The 22,577-nt window shown below is 37.2% G+C and overlaps 1 protein-coding gene across 1 annotated transcript in view; it reads right to left on the reverse strand.

Moving 5' to 3' along the window:
• Positions 1-22,577, reverse strand: part of LOC133765277 (bifunctional heparan sulfate N-deacetylase/N-sulfotransferase 3) — a 167,085-nt gene that overhangs the window by 78,368 nt on the left and 66,140 nt on the right. Inside the window, exons 6-7 of the mRNA XM_062198898.1 lie at positions 7,642-7,827; positions 935-1,063 (exon numbers count right to left, since the gene is read on the reverse strand). Of these exons, the coding sequence (XP_062054882.1) occupies positions 935-1,063; positions 7,642-7,827 (315 nt within the window). The remainder of the gene's footprint in view (positions 1-934; positions 1,064-7,641; positions 7,828-22,577) is intronic.

Genomic DNA, 22,577 nt, shown 5'->3' on the forward strand with positions numbered 1-22,577 from the left:
GAGTTACCCTTACTTTTATCTCATTTTCTAAGAGCTAAAATATAGATACACTTTTTGAATACAAGTAGATGATGAAAAATACCTGCACTTTTATTTGCAGGATCTATAGAATGAAGTACTTCAAATTTTATTTTGTTTATCTGTATCTTATCCCACTTTTACAGAAATGGAAGTTTTTTTCACATTTGGACATAATTACCTCTTTTCATCTTAGACATGGCGAATACTTATAGCAAACACATATTTCCTGATAAACCTAGTTTTCCTTTTTGTATTAGCGATTTTCAGAAGTGAAATAAAATCTATTTTCCTTATCTAGCTTATTTCAATAATTTCTTATTTCTCTACACAATTTTATAATACTTGTCCCAAGTAGAAATATGTGCAAATGTTTCTCATGGGGCTGACAAACATGGATTAACAAGTAGAAGAGGAAGAGCAGTAGCCCTTTCCACAGGGCTGCTCTGCCTCAGCCTGTAACCTAGCAAAAGAAGATCGAACAGGATTTAAGAAAAATGATTATAGTTGCTTATCTGATTCCATTTTACTTACAATGTATTAAGCGTTTTGCTTATACTTTAAATAGCAAGAGAAAGAAGAACAGAGGTAGTAGTTGGCCAACTGAAAAAAAAAAGTCTCCAGTGGAGACAGGAGAGTTTTATAGGCGAAAAAATTTATTATTAATAAAAGCAAGATTTGTAAATTCTGGTCACTTTCTAATGTAGAAGAGATCTGCCGGAACACTTCCTAGTTCCGCCATAAGTTCTCCCATCACTTTTACATGTGGAGTTAGTTCGTTCCTAATCCTAGATGTAGTTCCATTTTGTCTTTTACTACTGTTTTAGAAATAGAACATTTACTGCTTCTCTGTCAAGGTAGTTGTCACCTACTTTGCCATTTTTTATTATTTGGAGGATGACTCCCAAGTACTTACTGGGTTGAGGACCACAGTGAAGAAAAGTTCACCGCCTTGAATACTCTTGTCCAGCTCCTTAGGACCTCCTGGATAGTCTTTGTAGAAAATTGTGTGAGTAAAAAGCCCACAGGTCTGTCTTGGAAGAACCTAAAGGAAAAATGACCAAGTAAGGACAAAGTTCCTTTCAACCAATTAGTTGGGGGAAATTTATTCTTTTTCTAATGAAAGATGATGTACAAACTGCTGTCATTATTTAACTCAAGCTATGGCCTGGAAAATCCTTCAAACTCTAGGAAACAGAGGGTGATATTGATATAAAAGGAACTTTTTAAAAAAGATTTATTTATTTACTTGAAAGAGTTACACAGAGAGAGAAGAGGAAGAGAGAGAGAGAGAGAGCGAGGTCTTCCATCCAATGGTTCACTCCCTAATTGGCTGCAACTACTGGAGCTGTGCCGATCTGAAGCCAGGAGCCAAGAGCTTCTTCCAGTTCTCCTACGTGTGTGCAGGGGCCCAAGAACTTGGGCCATGTTCTACTGTTTCCCAGGCAAAGCAGAGAGCTGGATGGGAAGTGGAGTAGCCAGGTCTCGCTCAAACCGGCGCCCATATGGGATGCCGGTGCTTCGGGCCAGGGCGTTAACCCGCTGCACCACAGCGCCGGCCTAAAAGGAACTTATTTCTACTTCAGGTGATAGTGATATAGAAGAACGTTGAAGAAATATTTTAAAACTGAATTAGGCTCTGAAATATTTTAAGGACTCTTTTAACTTTTCACATTATTTTAAAGGCAGACATCCACACACACAGAAACATATAGATAAATATAAATATAAATATAAATATAAATATAAATATATATATATATATAGAGAGAGAGAGAGAGAGAGAGAAACAATACATAGAGAGAGAATCTTCATCCACTGGTTCACTCCCCAAATGCCTGCAAAAACCAGCACTGAGACAGGCCAAAATCAGGATCCCAAAATTCAATCTGGGTCTCTCACATGAGAGTCAGTGACCTGAATCCACCTGCTGCCTCCCAGGGTGCACATTAGCAGGAAGGTGGATTAGAAGCAGGACCAGGACTGAGGCCAAGATTCGAACTAAGCACTCCAGTATGGAATGTGGGCATCCTAAGCAACGCCAACTCCCCATCCCCTACTCATTCTCAATCTCCAAATCAGTTTTTTTTTTCTTTTAAATTTATTTGATAGGTAGAGTTATAGACAGTGAGAGAGAGACAGAGAGAAAGGTCTTCCTTCCACTGGTTCACTCCCCAAATGGCAGCTATGGCTGGCGCTGCGCTGATCCAAAGCCAGGAGCCAGATGCTTCCTCCTGGTTTCCCATGTGCATGCAGGGGCCCAAGCACCTGGGCCATCCTCCACTGCCTTCCTGGGCCACAGCAGAGAGCTGGACAGGAAGAGGAGCAATCGGGACTAGAACTCGGCTCCCATATGGGATGCTGGCACCGCAGGTGCAGGATTAACTAAGTGAGCCACGGAGCCGGCTCCCAAATCAGTTCTTAAGAAATAAAAAAAATGCGACTTTAAAAATTTTGAAGTTGTGATACATTATAATTCTAGTAAGCAAAAGTTTAAAGAATACTTTCTCCAAATTCTACAAATGCATTAGAATATGAAGTCAATTACTAACAGCATGCTTCTTAAGAAATGAAATTTTAAACTAGAGCAAATATTTGAGACACAAATCACAGCATCTGCTCTAGTTGGAAAGACTACTGCAAGCTGTAGCAATTGCTCAAAATTCTAAGTGTAAGTCTGCTAGTTCCAAATAAAGAAAGAGACCACCCATTTGGTTAGCAACTTTTAAAATGTGTAACAGAAAATGATAAAAGGTGAGGCAGGTATTTCACATAGTGGTCAAGGTGCCACTTGGGATGACCACATCCCATACCTAATGGCTTGGATTCGAGTCCTGACTCCACTACAGATTCCTGTTTCCTGCCATTTTGCACCCTGGAAGTCATCAGGTGATGGCTCAAGTAAACATGGGTCTCTGTTACCCATTTGAGTTCCTGGCTCCTGGTTTCAGCCTGTCCCAACACCAGCTGTTGTGGGCATTTGGAGAGAGAACCAGTGGATGAGACATCACTGTCTATCTCTCTGCCTTTCAAAATAAACAAATAAATAAAAAATAAAAATCGGAACTTACTTAGCAAAAGGTCATCTTTTTTATCCTTTGTATAGGAAAATTATTATTTGATTTAATAATTCACATTTGTCATAAGCACATTCCTACAGCTTTTATGGCAAAATATTGGTGCAAACACAAAAGGTATAAACTAAAACTGTGCAAGATGTTATAGCCATCAGGTAAATCCTATGTAATCACTTTGTGATGACTTGCATTTTGTCACTATACACTTGAAATAGCAGAAAATTAATGAATAGACTTTGGAGAGCTCCACATTTGACAGCATCTTACACAGGCAAGCCTGCTTATTGTCCTAAGCAAACTGATCTTTGTTTATATTGTCTTGGATATGAAAGCACATTTGGGCTAGTAAAATGTTTGAAGATATTACTGTTCAGGACTTTCCATGTTTGCAACCCTCTACAAATATATTTGTTCTTTTTTCTTTAGCAAGAATGTGTATTGTAATAACATTTAATCTAGTCACTGGAAAGTTTCATTAGAAAACCTAATTCTCAGTTTAATCAAAACAGCATACATTGCTGTGTAAGTCAAAACTCTCTATATATTCTATTAATTTTAGTAAATTGGTAAAAGTTATAAAGCCTTAGGAGCAATTTTATCTTGAAATCGTTAAAAGAACTTCAGTTTAAAGCAGAGTATCAGCTCCAGTGATGTCTATGTTTAAAAGCATTATACATTCTTATTTTGCTATGCACAAAGTCAAAGATAAAAAGAGCTAAATACAAGGAAATTCTAACTGAATTAAATACATTACCTAACAATTCTTAGAAATGTCAATTCCTGAAAATTAAAGCTTTATTCTAAATTTTGAATTCTATGTCAGTTCACATGGAAGAAAACAGTACATGTTTTTTACTTTTGAAGGATTTAAGATATATCAAGGTAAGGAGAGATACCCAAATGAAAAACAATAAAGTGCCCACATGTGATAAAAATTCTAGTTTGATGTAGATTTTTTTTTTTAATTTTTTTTTTGACAGGCAAAGTGGACAGTGAGAGAGAGAGACAGAGAGAAAGGTCTTCCTTTTGCCGTTGGTTCACCCTCCAATGGCCGCCGCAGTTGGCGCGCTGCGGCCGGCGCACCGCGCTGATCCAATGGCAGGAGCCAGGGGCTTATCCTGGTCTCCCATGGGGTGCAGGACCCAAGCACTTGGGCCATCCTCCACTGCACTCCCTGGCCACAGCAGAGAGCTGGCCTGGAAGAGGGGCAACCGGGACAGAATCCGGTGCCCTGACCGGGACTAGAACCCGGTGTGCCGGCACCGCAAGGTGGAGGATTAGCCTAGTGAGCTGCGGCGCCGGCCTGTTTGATGTAGATTTTAAAAGTGTGTGACTCTAAATCACTTTTTTAAAAAAGTTTATTTTATTTATTTGAAAGTCAGAGTTACACAGAGAGAGGAGAGGTAGAGAGGTCTTCTATCCGTTGGTTCACTCCCCAGATGGCCACAATGGCCGGAGCTGCGCCGATCTGAAGCCAGGAGCCAGGAGCTTCTTTCAGGTCTCCCACATGGGTGCAGGGGCCCAAAGACTTGGGCCATCTTCTACTGCAATCCCAGGCCATAGCAGAGAGCTGGATTGGAAGAGGAGCAGCTGGGACTAGAACTGGCGCCCATATGGGATGCTGGCGCTTCAGGCCAGGGCTTTAACCCACTGTGCCACAGTGCTGGCCCCTCTAAATCATTTTTAATATTCAATTAGAGTGTCTTAAAGGGAAAATTAAAGCATATATACAAAGCCATCATTGATTTGCCTAGACGATTCTATGCAACACAAAACAGTAAAAAGAAATTTTAGTTTTGTCTGTCTTAAATTATTCGAATTAGAACATAGTGAACAGGAAGAGCCTGCTATACCCTCAGCTCTGAGGAAAACTATGCTGAGAGTATAAGCACTACTCTGAGCTTGAGGAAAGCCAGTAGGTCATTACAGAGGGTTGAGGAGACAAGTTAATGGATCATACTCCACAGCCTTGATCTTTAAATGCTGTGCTATAAGATGCTGAATGTGTTTCCTGAAACAGTTCTATATTCCTTAATGAAGTAATAAGAGATATTTTTAGGTATTCTGCAATGGACTCTCTCAAGACTTGATTCTGGAAGTGTGACATTATCAAATTCAAACTTTGGAACATTGATGAACTCCTAAAAGCCTTATAGTTACTGACAGTAACTGAGAGTTGGCTATAAAGGCCATGGCCAACAAGAATCCTGGTCAATGGAAAGTGAAGCTAATATAAGGTAGCTAAGGCCTCAATCAGGCACAACTGCCAACAAATGCCCCTGGGAGCTACCAATAAAGATCACCTATGGGGCTTCCAGCAGGAGTAATGAAAGTCTCTACTAATGGGCATCTTAATTAGAAACACTAAGGAGGTAGTCAGAGTGTGTAGTCTAATTGCCTAGAGGTCTCTGGCTCTACAGAGAATCACATTTAACAACGAGGAATTAAAATAAAGAGTCCTAGGATATACCAAAGTGCTTCACATTCAATTATTTAAGATATAGGACTTCATACTGAAGAACAAAGTGGATAGAAATAGGTAAAGAGTAGCCAGAAAGTCATTCAGGTGGAAAGAATGGCAATGGCATAGGAACAACTCAGTGTACACTACAGGGAAATAAGTAGCAGACAGAAAGGAAGACTTAGTCCAGATTGGTTTTCAGGTCCCTGAAGAGCATACTAAAGGGTGTGGAAACAACTAGAACTAATCAAGGTTAGGGAGGCAAAGATGAAGGCAGCATTTGGGAAGATTAAGAGGTTGGCACTATCTGTGGGATGGATTGTCCTGGGGGAGGGAGAGTAGATAGAAGCTGTAAACAGACAAACTGGAATCAGCTTCACAGCACATGAAAGTCAAGGGAACGGATTAAGATGGTACCTGCAAGAAAGGAATTAAAAAGATGCTATAGAGGAATTTTTCATGGGATTTAGGGACAGATTAGAAGAGACTTCTCAGTGTGATGTTCAAATTACAGATCTCAATTAGGGATAGCAGGATCAATAAATAGTTTGACGGAAAGAGAACGGGTTTCAGTTTAGGTTTTAAAAGCTTGATTGGTGAATAGAGGATAAAAAAACCCAAGTTCCTTCATTCCATATAGCAAATATGGGCAGATCTAAAGTTCACTTCTCAGTTCCCTTCTTTTTCTTTGCAGTCTCCGGGTAGGAGGTCATATTGGCTTCTGTGGTCTCAATTTGAATATCTATTTATATGGCCCAACCCTGTCCTTTATCTTGTAATGCACAATTAATTGCTTGCTGAGCATTTCCCACTTGGAAATTCTCATCCAAGGGCTCATAAATCAGATATAGATGGTTTCCATGAACTGCTGCGAATGTGGGACCATAAAGACAGTTCTATCAAAACAGGAAGTCTGTATTACCTGTAAGATCCATGCATTTATAATAAGTAAAGTATTTTTCTGAAGAAGTGAAAAATGAACATATCTTAAGGGACATGTCTAAGTATGTTTTCTGGCAATGCAGAGAGAAACAGAAACAAAAGAGAACACCGAATAAAGCCTTCACTATTAAAACTACCAATGATTTTAAGGCAGGAGAGCACTGAATGCTTTTACATTTTAATAGAACTCAGGTCTTCTAAATTCTCTTTGGTCAGAAGGCTGTCTCCTTGAGACACACTAAGTTCACTTTCAGTTCAAAGGAAGGGCAGACTGGGTTAAAATGTGGCCGTTAGTCTAGCATTTCCAACAGTTTTTATTGAGGGTAAAGTGAAGATGGAGTCGATCCAAGTTAAATGTCATTATCCACTTAATTTTTGCAGACATTGGAAAAGCATCTGAATAGAAGTCAATTTCACCTAATTGTAGAGAGTAGCCATCTATTAAAATATATCAGTTTAACAGAGTTAGGGTGGCTAATCACATAGTGCTTTTTGTGAAGTTTGATTGTTTTATTAGAGAAAAAAATTAGAATTTAATGACTTACTTTGTGTAGTGTAACGAAGTATCATGTGCTAACATTTTGACAATATACATTTGCCACCAGTGTATAAAAACAAAATAAAACAAAAGAAGCTCTGGAGAGAAACAGTCTCTGTTATTTTTACTCTATATTATCATCTGTTAATAATTATGAAGGATTTCCCATTTGGCTTCTTGCTGCATATAGCTGAGTTTTTTTCAGACTGGCATAGGAAGAAGAAAATTGGCTTTATTGGCTTATCCACAGTTCACCAAGAGAGCTGGTATGAGTTTTACCTACTAAATAATTTGAAGAAATGATGGTTTCTAAAAATTATGTGCAAATCTGATGAAACGTTTTCTCAGTATTTTACCATCAGTTCCTGCTTACCAAGCAGTAGTGTGAGTTTAAAAAAGCATTTTCCTAGTTGTTTTTGAATAACTGAAAAGAAATGACTTTAATTAAAGTATCCGTTGCTTAGATATGACAAATATGCTTCCTGCAGCTTGGAGCTCTTATAGTCACACTTTTAACACTTCGCTCTTCTCTTGTTCTTTCTTAAAATGAGGAATGTAAATCTGGAAGAATTAACTGTACCCTATGCATACCGGAGAAAGCTCACCATGATGTTTTTGTGGATGAAACCCCGCCGGTATCTAGCTGGTTTCAGATGTGGGTATTCTTCAGTGCTGGTGATTTTAATATTCCAAACTTTCTTCCAGGCCTCATAAAGCTGAACATGTACAGGGTAGACGCCTGAATGGTGAGGAGCCACTGCATAGCCCATATCAGTAGGAATGCCATGCTCCTAAGATAAAGCAAACATTAATTGAAAGTGGAAAGACTGATCATGATTCTATTTTTACCCCAGAATTTTCAAAAATACTATTAATCCATTTGTTTAAACATAGACATACTTACTGCATGAAGAACTTAAAGTGATAAATACGAAGATGTCTGGATCACTCCATCAGTATTAGTGTTGATACATTTGTGTCTGAGAGGGGATGGGACAGGTCTGTTATTGTAACAAACCATTAAAAGTATCTACATTTAGCATGTTCTTATTAGTCACCTGTTTTTTGTATAGCTCACAATTTTTTTGTCCAGTCCATCTTTTAGTTTTATTTTGAAAAATTTCTGACATTATGGAACTAAACTGAAATGTGTTAATATGCTACTCTTAACACTTCCATGGCAAACAGAAAAATTCCTGAATGGCTCACAATTTCCACACGTGGTACAAACAACATTCAGCATATCCCACAAAATAAAACCAATATTTGTTAGAGGTATGATGAACTATCTCAGGTTTACTAGGGCTGCTGAAAGGATTTTATTATGCTGTTGCATAGTTTCGACCAATTCTATCGGTTCCCCAGCATGTATGCCAGTAATAGACAATGTCCCCTGCCTTGGGAGAAGCATGCTCTTTTGATTGGAAAATGGGGTAAAATTCTACAGAGCAATTTTCTTGAGTTTCAATTCTTATGGTAAACATAAAAAGCATTGAAAAACCTAAAGACTCTGGGAACTTAGTTGATCAAAAATCAAACTTTTATACATAAAATGAATCCTGTTTAAAAATACATACAGACATGCACAAACACCCACACACAGTTCCACAATGCTTCTTCTATTCAGTTGGTCCTGTTCAGGTTCTGTCAATTTCAGAAATAAATCTATGTGAAATTTGGCTTTTGGAAAGCATTTGTGACAACCTTGTATAATTGTGGTTGATTTTCCTCACTTAACACGGCCCATTAATCCTGATACACAGTCTTTGGGAAATAAAGGAAAACTGTAGAGGCACAATAGATAAAATGTGTTTTAGAAAAAACATGGCTTATGTGGCTAGCATGTACTTTTTTCTACTGAGTGACTTTTGAAATTTTTCCATTTATATTTTCAATTGCTTGATAGTCTTCAAAAGTTCCCCTCAAATTAGGCTTTCTTTGAATTAGTTATGGCTTTCTTCAAGCCAAAGAGCAATTTCCCATACAAAGAACCATAGTTTCAGGCTGCTAACTGGACTGAATTATAGAACTATGTTACAAATAGATACAAAAAAGAGAGGAAAAGGTGAGCCTAGCTTTGTTTTCCAACCTAATTACCAGCAGGAAGGGAAGGGAATAGGTGAACTACTTGGGCACTGAAGGATGATAGGCTGAAAATTATAGGCCATTACCATTCATATTCCTCTACATGGCATAAAAAGTCTCAAAATTTAGTCCCAACCAGATAGAATGAGGTTGGAGATGATTCTACACCTTCTATCAGCATTCAGCCCTTGTTCCAATTTCTTATGATTTCCTTCCTATCTTGGCTGTACACTATACATACTGTTCTCCTCCACTGAGAATGTAAACTCTGGTCATTGTCCAAAATTCAGTTTAATCAACTACAGTTCAAGATGCTAAAAATAGGAATCATCCCATTGCTGCTCTGGGAAAGAATGGATGGTATCAGAAATGGTGCAGATTGTACCTGTGTTTCTGAAGGGTCACAGGGAAAGACTTCGTTTTATCTATATCCTTTGTAGAAATTATCAAAAGTACACAATTAATATACCACTTCGCTCCACTAAAAATTGGGTTAAAATATATCATTTTCTTTTTTTTTTTAACTGGTTTTTAGAAACTCAAACTGAAGTTTTTACAGCTAAGAATATCAACACACAATTTGTGTTGGAAAAGATAAGTATAAATCTAGAGTGGTGTAAGAATAGGTGTGTTACTCTTTCTGTCTCTTTTTGTCTCTATTTCTCTCACAAATAAATTAATACAAGAGGTCAGGCATTTGACCAATTGGTTAAGACACTGGTTGAGATGCCTGTGTTCCGCTGCCCCACACAGGATGCAGTGGATGGACTGGATTTCCAGCTCTGGCTCCTGATTATAGCTTCTTGTTTTTGACGACCTGAGAAGCAGGAGATAATGGCTTTAGCAATTGGGTCCTTACCACCCATGTGGGAGAAATGAATGAGTTCCTGGCTCCAGTCCTAGTCCAACCTAGTTTCTATGGGCATTTTGCATGTGAACCAGTGGATGGAAGCTCTTTATCTGCATTTCTTTCTTTTATTTGTCTCTCCAAATCTGAAAAGAAAAAAAAAAAAAAAAAAGAAAGGAAGGAAGGAAAGAAGGAAGAAACGAAAGGAAAAAAGAAAGATAGGGACCAGATGAAAAAAATAGTGATAGGGACAAGATGAAAAAAATAAATTTCAGGTCCCGGCTCACTTGGTTAATCCTCCGCCTGGGGCACCAACATCTCATATAGGAGCCGGTTCTAGTCCCGGTTGCTCCTCTTCCAGACCAGCTCTCTGCTGTGGCCTGGGAGGGCAATGGAGGGTGGCCCAAGTGCTAGGGCCCCTGCACCCACAATGGAGACCAGGAGGAAGAACCTGGCTCCTGGCTCCGGATCAGCGGAGCACCGGCCGTGGTGGCCATTTGGGGAGTGAACCAGTGGAAGGAAGACCTTTCTCTCTGTCTCTCTCTCTCACTGTCTATAACTCTACCTGTCAAATAAAAATAAATAAATTAATTAATTAATTTCAATTACAGACTTTGAAATAAAATAAAATGAACAATTTCAGATTAACAATTTTTTGAAGAGTATGGGGAGAAACAAAGGTGAAATTCATCATGACCTCTGAGCTACTTTATAAAATTCAAATGCTGTTCCTGAAAATTTGTCAGAAATTATGCTGATCAAAAACTCAAGGTAGTTTTTAAATGCTTGAAAATAAACAATTGTGTTCTCAGGAACCCCATGTAATAAACAGATGATCTAACACAGAGGTGACATTTCCCTTATTTAGGATTGTTCAACAATATCTGGCAAGTAATGTATATGAAGTTTATGTTTTTCTTTCTAGCTTTTAACAATAAAGAAACATTGAAGCTGTGTAGTTTTACCTCTTATGTGTGTGTTCATGGCACAGTGGTAGAAAACTCTATTGGAGTTAGATATAGCATGACATTTCACCATCCGATTTATCACTACCGTAGGTTTAAGCCTCATGTCCTGTTTTCTACAGTGCTGACAGAAAAGTACTTCACTCAAATGGAAAAGTATTTGGTGCAGTTCCTGAAACATGATACACATTCAATGACTGTTGTTTATTACTCTTATCATTACTATTCTATCTCCATTGTTTTCCTATGTTACAATCCTAGTACTCACTATAATGTAGAAAGTATGAAACTCCCAGGCCACACTTTTTTCACCAAAAAACATACGTCATTTTTTTCTACTACCACTGTATGTATATTTCAGGATTCTCACTCCTGAGGCTTCCATGGTAAACCATGACTTCTACCCCTCTACTCCGTCCTGGGCCTGCTTCCTTCAGATCTGTCCAAACACCAAAACCACTTCCATGTAGTTCTGGTCTGGGAATCACTGAGCATTGGTAGGAGATCTCTTTAAATCAGTTTTAAATACAAGCAACATTAGTTTGTTCCCAAATTTGCACTTAGTATCAGAGATAACACCTGAAATCTTAGTGAAAAGAAAAGTCTGGGCTAAGATTACACATAGTACATTCTAGAAGGCAGACTGTGATGTTTTAGGTTTGTCCATAATACTAGATTTGCAGCTGACTACTCTGTCTTCAAATTTGAGAAAAAACCCATATTACTTTGTAATAAGAAGCAGAAAGCCTAAAATGGTTGACATGGTAGCTTTAAATTTAAATTAGTCTTTCCATTGATCCGTGATTAAAAGTAACATCTTAGATCCAGGAACTTTGTAGTTTATCTCAAGATTTTATTAGTGAGGGATATGAACTGAAAAGACTAAGGAATATGGCTATGTTACTATGAATTATAAGTTAAACAGAACACAGATGGAATTATTTAGTTCCAAAACTGGGTTCTTGGTCTCCATGTCTTATCCCAACCAGTTCATTTTTTCCCTATAGTTCCATCATATCATTAAATTTCACTGTCAATAATCAATTCAAGAGGTCGGCACTGTGGCGCAGCAGGTAAAGCCACCTCCTGCATTGCCGGCATCCATATGTGTGCCGGTTCGAGTCCTGGCTGCTCCACTTCCGATCCAGCTCTCCGTTATGGCCTGGGAAGGCAGTGGAGGACAGCCCAAGTCTTTGGGCCCCTGCTCCCGCATGGGAGACCCGGAGGAAGCTCCTGGCTCCTGGTTCGGATCAGCTCAGCTCCAGCCTTTGCGGCCAATGGTGAGTGAGCCAGAGGATAGAAGAGCTCTCTCTCTCTCTTTCTCTGCCTCTCCTCTCTCTGTGTAACTCTGACCTTCAAATAAATAAATAAATCTTTAAAAAAATAATAACCAATTCAAGCCTGATGCTGTACCAAAAAAGACATATTATTCTTAATGCCTCCTGGTTTCCTCACTGTTTGCCAAATTCTGTCAAATATCATGTCTTATCAGTTCTACATCCAGTATACATCTTAAATCTATCCACTTATCTCCAATTATGTCACCATCATCACCCTTTTTCAATCTATATCTTATCCAATGGCCTTCTGGCATAGGCTCCTAATATTCTACCCATTTCCTCTCTTGCCTCCTTTCAATCTGTATCCTACAGAGGAGCCAAATATACATTTAAATGACACAAAATCATCATGTGACTTCCCGCTCAAAATCTTCCATGGTTTCCTCTTGACTAAAATTACAAAATTCTTCACATAATCACAAGCTCTGCATCGTATAATCCTTGCTTCTCTACCCTCATTTTGCATCGCCCTCCACCCCTCATAATATTATAGTCACATTAACCATTTCCTGAAACTCACTAAATGCTTCTCCACATCAGTATCCCCTTATATGTGGTTTTTTCAGCCTTGAATGATCCTACTCCAACCCTTCACCTGGATAAATCTGACCCTTCCTTTTGATTTTATATATAAATATATATATATATATATATATATATATATATATATATATCTTAAGAGGCGCTTTTCCCCACAAGTCCCAATGTAAATGAAGTGTTCAATAGGCCTTCTCTTAGTAGTTTTCATTCATTTTTCAGCAGCTTGAAAATATTTATTTGCATAATTATTTACTTTATGTTCCACATTAAGCAGCAAACTCTGCCAAGTCTGAGTGCTGTTTTACTACTGCTATACACCCGATGTCTTGCCAATAGCAAGAGCCTGACAAATATTAGTGAACAAGTATGGAAAGTGATTCTGACCATCTAGCTCTCATTCTTATGAGCACTTTTTCAATTATCTCAAACTGTAATTTCATTTGAAGAATGGACACACAGTAACTCAAAAGGAAATTTTAATACCTATACAAGCATCTTAAAACACTTTTGAGGCTAGAGCTAAGATTCCAGTACAAAACAGACCTATTTATTTGTTGTTATCAATTTATATATTTAAGTTATAGAATATTAAAAATTAAGATTTTCCTAAATTACACATCTCAATAAAGAATATGAAGATAACATAATTTTATTGAGGAAAAAAATGATGCTGTTATTCTTAGAAAAATTCCCCCAAAAATTAAGGGAAAAAAGAGAAACAATCAACCTTCAGATAATTTAGAAACATAATTAACTTCATTACTGAAGAAACCATTATTCAGTACTATCTTTGATAATATTTCTTTATTTAAACCTTTGCTAGTAATTAAGAATGGTACTTTACTTTTAATGTTTGTCTTTATTTCAATCTTTCTAAACAGAAGAACCTTTTTAATTTCCATTAATGACTAAAAGATCCATTGCTTATTACCATATTTCACAGATTAGCAAGTATGCAAACTAATGTAATTAAAAAAAACAACGATAATAGGAAATGAAACAGACATTTTGCACTCTACAGAAAAAATCTAAAACTTCATTACAACATAATTTGAAACACTTCTAAATGCTTCCCTGCAGTTCATTTTGGTTGGAACATTTTGTTTCCTCAGTATATCAAAGCTCATGCTTTGGTTAAAGATCTCATAGTAGTGAGAGTTTACATAGGTTTAGTACAAAACTTCCACCTACATTTAATGGTATATTTTGGAGTTGTTTCCAGAAAAATTAATTTTTACATTTATTTATCTAATTTATTTGTGTGTGTGTGTGTGTGTGTGAGAAAGAGAGAGAGAGAGAGAGAGAGAGGGAGGGAGAGACAGAGAAATGAGAGAGATGCTTTCCATCCACTGGTCCACTCCCAAATGCCCACAACTAACATGGATGGACCGGTCTCAAGCCAAGAGCTCAGAACTCAATCTGTGTCATCCACCTAGGTGGCAGAGACCTAATTACTTGAGCTATCACTTGCTGCCTCCCAGGGTGCCCAGTAGCTGGAAAGTGGAATCAGGAGTGGAGCTAGGACTCCAATCCAGGCAATTCAGTATGGGATGTAGGGGTACCAAATGATATCTCAACCATTGGCCTGTAGGAAAAAATTCTTTTTGCTTTTGCTTTTTAAAATGACTTCCTTAAGAACTGTGACCACTAGAGATACTATATCTTAAATAAAAGAATACATTTCCCAGATGATAGGGACATCTTTGTAAAATGAAATTAAAACCTTTTAATATAAAAGGCACACACACACACACACACATATATATATAAAACAGGAAAAAATCAATTTATGAAACTATTTCCTTGAATATACATTTTAAAACTTGTCAAAATTATCTGTTTTCCTGTCGTAAAAAATTTCAGTTTATGAGAACTAGTAGGGTCTCTGGCACCTGGGGATACAGTCCTATTACACATGCTATGATCAAGGGGAAGTTTTTTTTTAAGGTTTTTATTTAATGAATGCATTTTTCATAGGTACAACTTTAGGAATATAGTGGTTTTTCCTCCATACCCACTCTCCCACCCCACCTCCCATCCCACCTCCCTCTCCCTTTCCCATCTCCTTCTTCATTATGGTTCATTTTTAGTTTGATTGTATATAGAGAGGACCAACTCCATGTTAAGCACAGATTTCAATGGTTTTCACCCACCCCCACACACAACATATAGAGTACAGTTTGAGAACAGGATTTGTAGTCAATTCTCATAATACAACTCATTAAGGACAGAGGTCCTACATGGAGAGTAAGTGCACAGTGATTTCTGTTGTTCCTTTAACAATTAACACTCTTATTTATGACGTCAGTGATCACCTGAGGTTCTTGCTATGGGCTGTCAAGGCTGTGGAAGCCTTTTGTGACCATAGACTCCACCAGTTTTGGACACAGCCATAATGTTCTTTCCTCCCTTCAGAGAAAAGTACATCCTTCTTTGATGGCCTTTTTTTTTCCACTGAGGTATCACAGAGATCCTTCGTGTAGGATTTTTTTGCCAGAGTCTTGGCTTTCCACGCCTGAAATGCTCTCACAGGCCTTTCAGCCAGACCAGGAAGCCTTAAGCGTTGATTCTGAGATCAGAGTGTTATTTACAGTGAATATCATTCTAGGAGTCTACTGTGTGAACTGCTTCCCATATTGGACTTTCCTTAAGGAGAAGTTTGTAGTTAACTATTGAAAGGTAGCTAATTTTATATAAAGCTATTATTTCAAGGAAATTAAATTCTTCTTAATCTAGAACAAAATCAGGCATGTCAGGATATGTCTATAAGTTGGTGATGTGGTACTACATGTTCATATTTTAAATATTAAAATTAATTTCTGATATATGATGTTATCTCTCATGTGGTTTGAAATGAAAAATACTAAAAGATATAATTAGTGTAGGAATCTGATTTTTCTTCTCAATTGCAATATAAAAGCATGCAAGTAGTCTCTATGATTTAATTTAAATTTTTGTTTCTTTAAATAATCTTTTGTGGTTTTAGAAATGGACACTATGAGAAACAGTGACTTGATTGGCCCTTGTCCTGACTGTTGATGTACAATTTAATACTTTATCCCTTTTAGTATTTTTTTTTTCTAGTACTAGTGGTTGAACTCTGTAATTAACACACAATCATTCTTAGGTGTTTAAATTTTAACTGAAAAGTGATCCCTGTTAAATATGAGTGGGAATAAGAGAGGGAGGAGATGTACAATTTGGGACATGCTCAATTGGACTTGCCCCAAATGGTGGAGTTAGAAATGTGCCAGGGGATTCCAATACAATCCCATCAAGGTTGCATGTACCAATGCCATCTCACTAGTCCAAGTGATCAACTTCAGTTCACAATTGATCACATTGATAGGTCTAAAAGTCAAAGGGATCACACAAACAAGACTAGTATCTGCTAATACTAACTGATAGAACAATCCAACTTGGGAAGCAGGATACACAGCAGACTCATGGAATGGCAGATGTTCTAAACAGCACTCTGGCCTCAGAATCAGCCCTTAAGGCATTTGGATCTGGCTGAAGAGCCCATGAGAGTATTTCAGCCATGGAAAGCCAAGACTCTCTGGCAAAAGAAAAAAATAAAGAAGACCTAAATGAAAGATCTCTGCAAGTGAGATCCCGGTGGAAAGAACGAGACCATCAAAGAAGGAGGTACCTTTCTCTGAAGGGAGGAGAGAACTTCCACTTTGACTATGACCCTGTTGGAATAAGATCAAAATTGGCGAACCCTAAAGGCTTCCATAGCCTTGGCAACTCATGACTAGAGCCTAGGGAGATTACTGACGCCATAAACAAGAGTGTCAAATTGTTAAGTCAACAACAGGAGTCACTGTGTACTTACTCCTCATGTGGGATCTGTCCTTAATGTGTTGTCTAATGTGCAGTGATGCTATAACTAGTACTGAAACAGTATTTTACACTTTGTGTTTCTGTGTGGGTGCAAACTGATGAAATCTTTACTTAATATATACTAAACTGATCTTCTGTATATAAAGATAATTGAAAATGAATCAATGTGAATGGAATGGGAGAGGAAGCAGGAGATGGGAGGGAAGTTATGGGGGGGGAAGCCGTTATAATCCATAAATTGTACTTTGGAAATTTATATTTACTAAATAAAAGTTAAAAAAGAAATATTCTTCTATTTAAATGCTAAATATAAATGTATGATATTTAATCAATAGTCTAATGTTAAACTAATATACTTGATTTTTCTGATATTTAAGTAATAACCTCCTAAAATAATTTGATAGATCATTCTCATATACTTGGATAACATTTGGCCACTAGATATCTCTCTAGTTTTCTACATGATGCTTTTTAATTCATAATAAAAATTTGTTTGCCGAATGACTTGTGAAAATCTGTTGTGATAAATATATTGTTTTTAATAGATTGGGTTTAAGGGTTTAAGATTATCTTCTATTGGCAATTATCCTATAATAAAGACTTTGGCTGCTATTTAACATCCCTGGTTTCTGAGAGATAACCCCTAACTTCTCCAAATTTCTAGAGTGACAGGAATATCTTTGTTATTCATAATGGCCAGTGGTAGTGTATGTGAGTTTATGTTAACAAGATCACTCAGGATGCATTTGGCCAGAAAGCCCAACCATGTAATTAGTGTTGGGATCTTTGAGACAGATAATACTAGTCTATCCTGTGGGTTGGAGAGAATTAGTTTGCATTAATTTACATGGGTGCTGATTCAATCAGTTAAGCCTGAGTAATGAAACCCCAGTTTTTAAAAACTGCAATTCTGATGGTTAGGTTAGCTTTCCAGATCGGTGCTTTTCCTAGGAATCCAGAAAGCACAGGAAAGAGATATACTTTGTCATATATGCTTGGATAACAAAATGTATTCCTACAATTCATTATTATGAGTATTTAAAATGAGATGTTTTGATGTTGTGAAATAGAATGACATTATAATAATTCACAAAACAGAAGTGTGACCTTTGTTCTGAAGTTACTTGACTCTGGAAAAGAGTGTATGTAGTGTTTAATTAACTGTATAGTGAGAAAAGAATCTTGTTCTTCCCAGAGCCAAAAAAGGGCAGACTCATGATAATGAAGTTATCAATGTACCAGGAATCTTGGGGAAACGGAGCAATACAGTATTATGAATAGAGCTCAGCTTTCAGAGTCTTGCACTCTACCTCAGTGCAGCTCTTCATTGCTCAGAAGATATTGGATAGGTTATTCAACTTTACCAAGCCTCAACTCCTTCGCTTGCCAAGTAAGGACAAGAGAACTAATATTTCATAGAGTTGTAGAGAATCAAAAATATAAAATCAGAAAGTTGTTGACTATCACTTAATTTGCTTTTATTCAGTTCAAATTATCCTCTTTCTTTTTGAAAGAACAAAAAGCAAAACAAGAAAACAAAGGCAAATTCAAAATCCTTTCACCATCACTTCTGCTCTCAAACAATTTATGGTATTTAGAGCCGTCACCAAGACAGCAATACTTGTGGTGATAGTTGCATAAATTTAAGATAGTATGTGAATCATTTAAGCAGATATTCAAGAGAAAAACATTGTAAAAAGTCATGTTTTAATACTCCAAATTTGTTTTCAAAATATAACCCTTTACATTCTGATTATTAGGTTTGTGTAACACTTTAAATTATGACAACTATAATGGTTACATTAAATTTGGAATTGACAGACCCAAGGATAAAATCCTCTGTCCAGATTTCACTAGTTGTGTGATCTTGGAAAATCATATTGGCTCAAGAGGATACATCAGACTACAGATGACTGTGGGTATAATTAAGGATGCATAGGAAGGGCCAACACAATAATCTGGTAAGTATCTGGAACTCAACGATTTCTCTTCCTGTATTTCCTCAGAAGAGTGGAGAATTTCTCTAATGGAAATGCAAGTTTCTGTTACATACAGAAGTGCAGAATCATAGAATTTTGAGTTTCACAATGTTCATGATCTGAGACTAAGTGAGGGAAGAAGGAGCAAACAGAACTGTTTGGAGGTTGCTGCAGTGATTCAGGTGTGAGATGCAAGTGTAGTGGGGATTGGAAATTTTGAAAAGGAGCAGGAGATTGTGCAAAGGAAAAAGTGACAGGAATTGTTGGATGATGGGGAACATGGAGGATGAGAAAAGAAAATGTCAAAGCAGACCCAAGGCTTGCACTTGAACGGAATTTACTCTTATTTTTTCTTCTGCTGTCAGTTCACCCTCTGCTATGTTTATAACTGCTTCTCAGAAAAGAAGTTCTCCCTCAGTTTTAAGTAAATGTAATTTGTAAAAAGACAGAGAAAATAAAATTCAGGAGCAACATGTATTGATCCAGAAATACAGACACACACCTCGTCCGGCCCGGCCCTGGCCTGGGGCTTCATGCTCACATCTGGCCCTGGCCCACCATAAGTGTCTAGGATGATATATAAAAGGCTTTAGTTCACTTTGTGTCCACATAAATTTGGACAGTGAGAGACTATTTTCATGTAGTACATTTGCTAAATTTATCTTTCTTTTTATGAAACCAGTTTAAATTACCATTTATATGTGCTGGAGAAGAAATCTTGCATTTCTGTTAGAGAAAAAGGGAAACAATTTGAGGAATACTTTTCAACCATCTCTGCCTTGTTGTAGAGTATGAAACCTTCCCAAACAAATGAGAAAGAAGGTATCTGGAAAGAAATATACACACACAAAAAAAAGATTCTAAGTTCCTAAGGTAAGAAGAAATTCTGAATCACTGTAATGTGGGTAGAAGGGGAGTACCCATAAGTAACTGAAATGTAGAACTTCCCAAGCAAAAGCAGCAGCACATACTTGGAAATGTTTAAGTACTCAAAAGTAGAAAAGTGGGAGGCTCAAGCCTGGATGTTATTTTTGACTTCTAATTCCTTTTTGCTTCCTCATCATCCATCCAATTAAAATCTCTATTTATTCTACCTCAGAAATAGTGTTCACATATCTCTCCTTCATACTCTCACTACTATTAGTTTAGTTAAAGTTGGCCTTTATTTCGTCTTCTTCTATTACTTCAGTAGAAATTCAGTTTGTCAGTTCTCTTCCAATTTGCTTGTCTCCAGTCCCATTCTAAAGAATTGGGATTCTACCTTCTTTGTGGAAATGCTTTAACTCTGGGGTAGCAGAGGACACTGTGATCTTGGGAGTTCAAAGTACTTAATATGTGTAATAATGAAAATAATTATACATGATATCTTAATTTAAGAAAGCAGATTTTAAAAATCCTGAAAGAAAAGTAGTTGTGAAATAACTGTAGGAATACGCCAAAGAAATCAAACTAAAGGATAGGAAATTCAAAAAATGTAATTTCCTCTGAAAATTATGAGTATTTGAAACCTAAAGCAAAACTTCTATTTAGCATAGTCATTAACAGAAAGCTTTGAATTTAGTGACAGGTATATGAATTAGCTGTGTGATTTGGGGCAATTAATCCCTCCAAATAGTAGCTTCATCCTCTGTTAAGGTTGAGATGACAGCAGGAAGGTTGTGATGAGAATTAAGGAAGATTAATAAGAGAACTAATAAATTTATTAAATTCCTAAATGTTCCAGACACATAACAAAGGTTCAGCTTGGAGCTCTCATATTCAAAGGCTTAAACACATAGAAGAGATGAAAGGAAATGCACATAACCAAGGACAAAAACCGACAAAGCAAGCGGTTTTAAAAAGTTGTAAGAATAAATCTAGGATTTATAGAAAACGTGGAAAGACACAAAGAAAGTTAAATAACAAAATCAACCTTGAGCAGGATGTTGATATACACTGCACATAAAACATAAATGATATTTTAAAGGGACAACTGTAATTTAAAGACTAACAGTCAGTTAAAAACTATTGGACAAAAATAAATACCTGAAGGCCTAATAAACAGCTCACAGATAAAAGGTCTGGCAAATGAAAGTATGACATGAAGCTTTTAAAAAATCCAATGTGATCTTTGGCTACATTAATTAGTGTAAGGTGCCTATGAAAACATTATGCTTCTTTTTTCTAGTGAAACCATATCAATGAACTGAAATTTTCATACTGAGTCAGTATATACTGGGAAGGAGAATATGCTGGAAATTGTACAAATATGGCAACTGGAATGATGAGGGGGCTTGGAAATGTATAGAATACTTCAAGATACATAACCTGGAGAGACATTTAAATTTATTAACATCCTTTCATTTTTAAATTTTCTATACTCATATTTCAGATATCCAGGGCCTACCACTCTCAGGACTAGCCAATTCTTAGTGGTATCAATGCAAACATCTGAGAGCATATTCTTTCAGTGTAAATCAATAAATTCAGAGCTCCTTTATCAGACATTCATATCATGAGTAACCATCCCACTGTTTTAATCACTTCAGGTTAAGTGTCAGTAGGCCAGAGCCGGCCCCTACATCTGAAATTATTCGAAGTAGTCACTCCTAAGCTTTCTTACCATGTCCTGTATCACCTTTACTACATAAGACATGATAAATAAGCTTGCTAAGGTTTGAACAGGATTTGGCTCTCAAACACAATGCTGATGTTTAACCCCCAAATCATACATTAAAGTATAAAGAGGGATATTCCATGTGGAGCTGAGTAGTAAGTCTTAAGGTCACTGGAGGTGTGCCCCCAGAAGATAATTCTGAGAGAGTTGGTTATACAACCTGAGTGGGGTCTAGACACACACACTCTTTCTTGGCTTGCCATGGGATCCTTCCTCTGCTTGAGCTCCACATTCCACCATTGCTGCCTTCATCAGAGACCAAGCTAGTAGAGCCATCTGATTTTGGATCTGAACTTCTCAAACTGGGAGCTAAATAAACTTTTCTCTTTATAAAGTTAGTTTTCCCATGTATTTCATTGTAGTGGCAAAAAGCTGACTATTGCAACACTACTGCCCATAATTTTGTCCTTGCTCCCTCTGCCTTCTGTCCAACCTTGGTGAGTCCCCATGTAACTTCATGGTGTGGCATGAATCCTTTTCTTTGAAACAGTGAGTAACACAATATTTTTCTTTCTTTTTTTTTTACTCATTTATTTGAAACACAGAGATACAGAGAGAGAAGGAGTTGGAGAAAGAGATATTCCATCCACTGGTTCACTCCCCAGATGGCTGCAATGGCTGTGGCTGTGGCTAAAGCCAGGAGCCAGGTGCTTCTTTCAGGTCTCCCATGTGGGTACAATGGCCCAAGTACTTGTGCCATCTTCTACTGCTTTCCCAGGAGCATTAGTAAGGAGCTGGATCAGAACTGGATCACCTGGAACTCAAACCATATGGGATTCCAGTGTCACAGGCGGAGGCTTAACCTTCTACGCCATAGCACTGGCACTATCTTTTCAAGGCTTCTGCTTATGTGTTAGACTTAACCATACTGAACTAATAATCAGAGCTACATTTTATGATAGTAAAGACAGATTCTTAAGGCTATAGACATACTTATTTATATTTTCATCTAACAAATATTTATTGAGGACCTAGTAGATGTCAAGCACCATTCTGTATACATACTTACCTAGAATAGAATTCTGCTTCTTAAATGTATTAGACTGTATCTTTTCATGAGTTCTTTTATGAGTACACTGATTCCAGTCCTTTCTAAATTATAAATTTATTTCTCATATCCAGGAATGAATTTCCATATATTTAACAACCAGCATGCCATGCCAATGACCAATCAGAACTTCCACCAGATGGGATTCTTTCTAGGCCAAGCTTATTTACCTGATAGTTAGGAGGTTTGAGACCATTTGAGAAAGGGTCTAAGGTAATAGTCGAGATGGGAGTAT

The sequence above is a fragment of the Lepus europaeus genome, chromosome 8 (assembly GCF_033115175.1).
Source record: "Lepus europaeus isolate LE1 chromosome 8, mLepTim1.pri, whole genome shotgun sequence".
In the NCBI taxonomy this organism is placed as follows: Eukaryota; Metazoa; Chordata; class Mammalia; order Lagomorpha; family Leporidae; genus Lepus; species Lepus europaeus.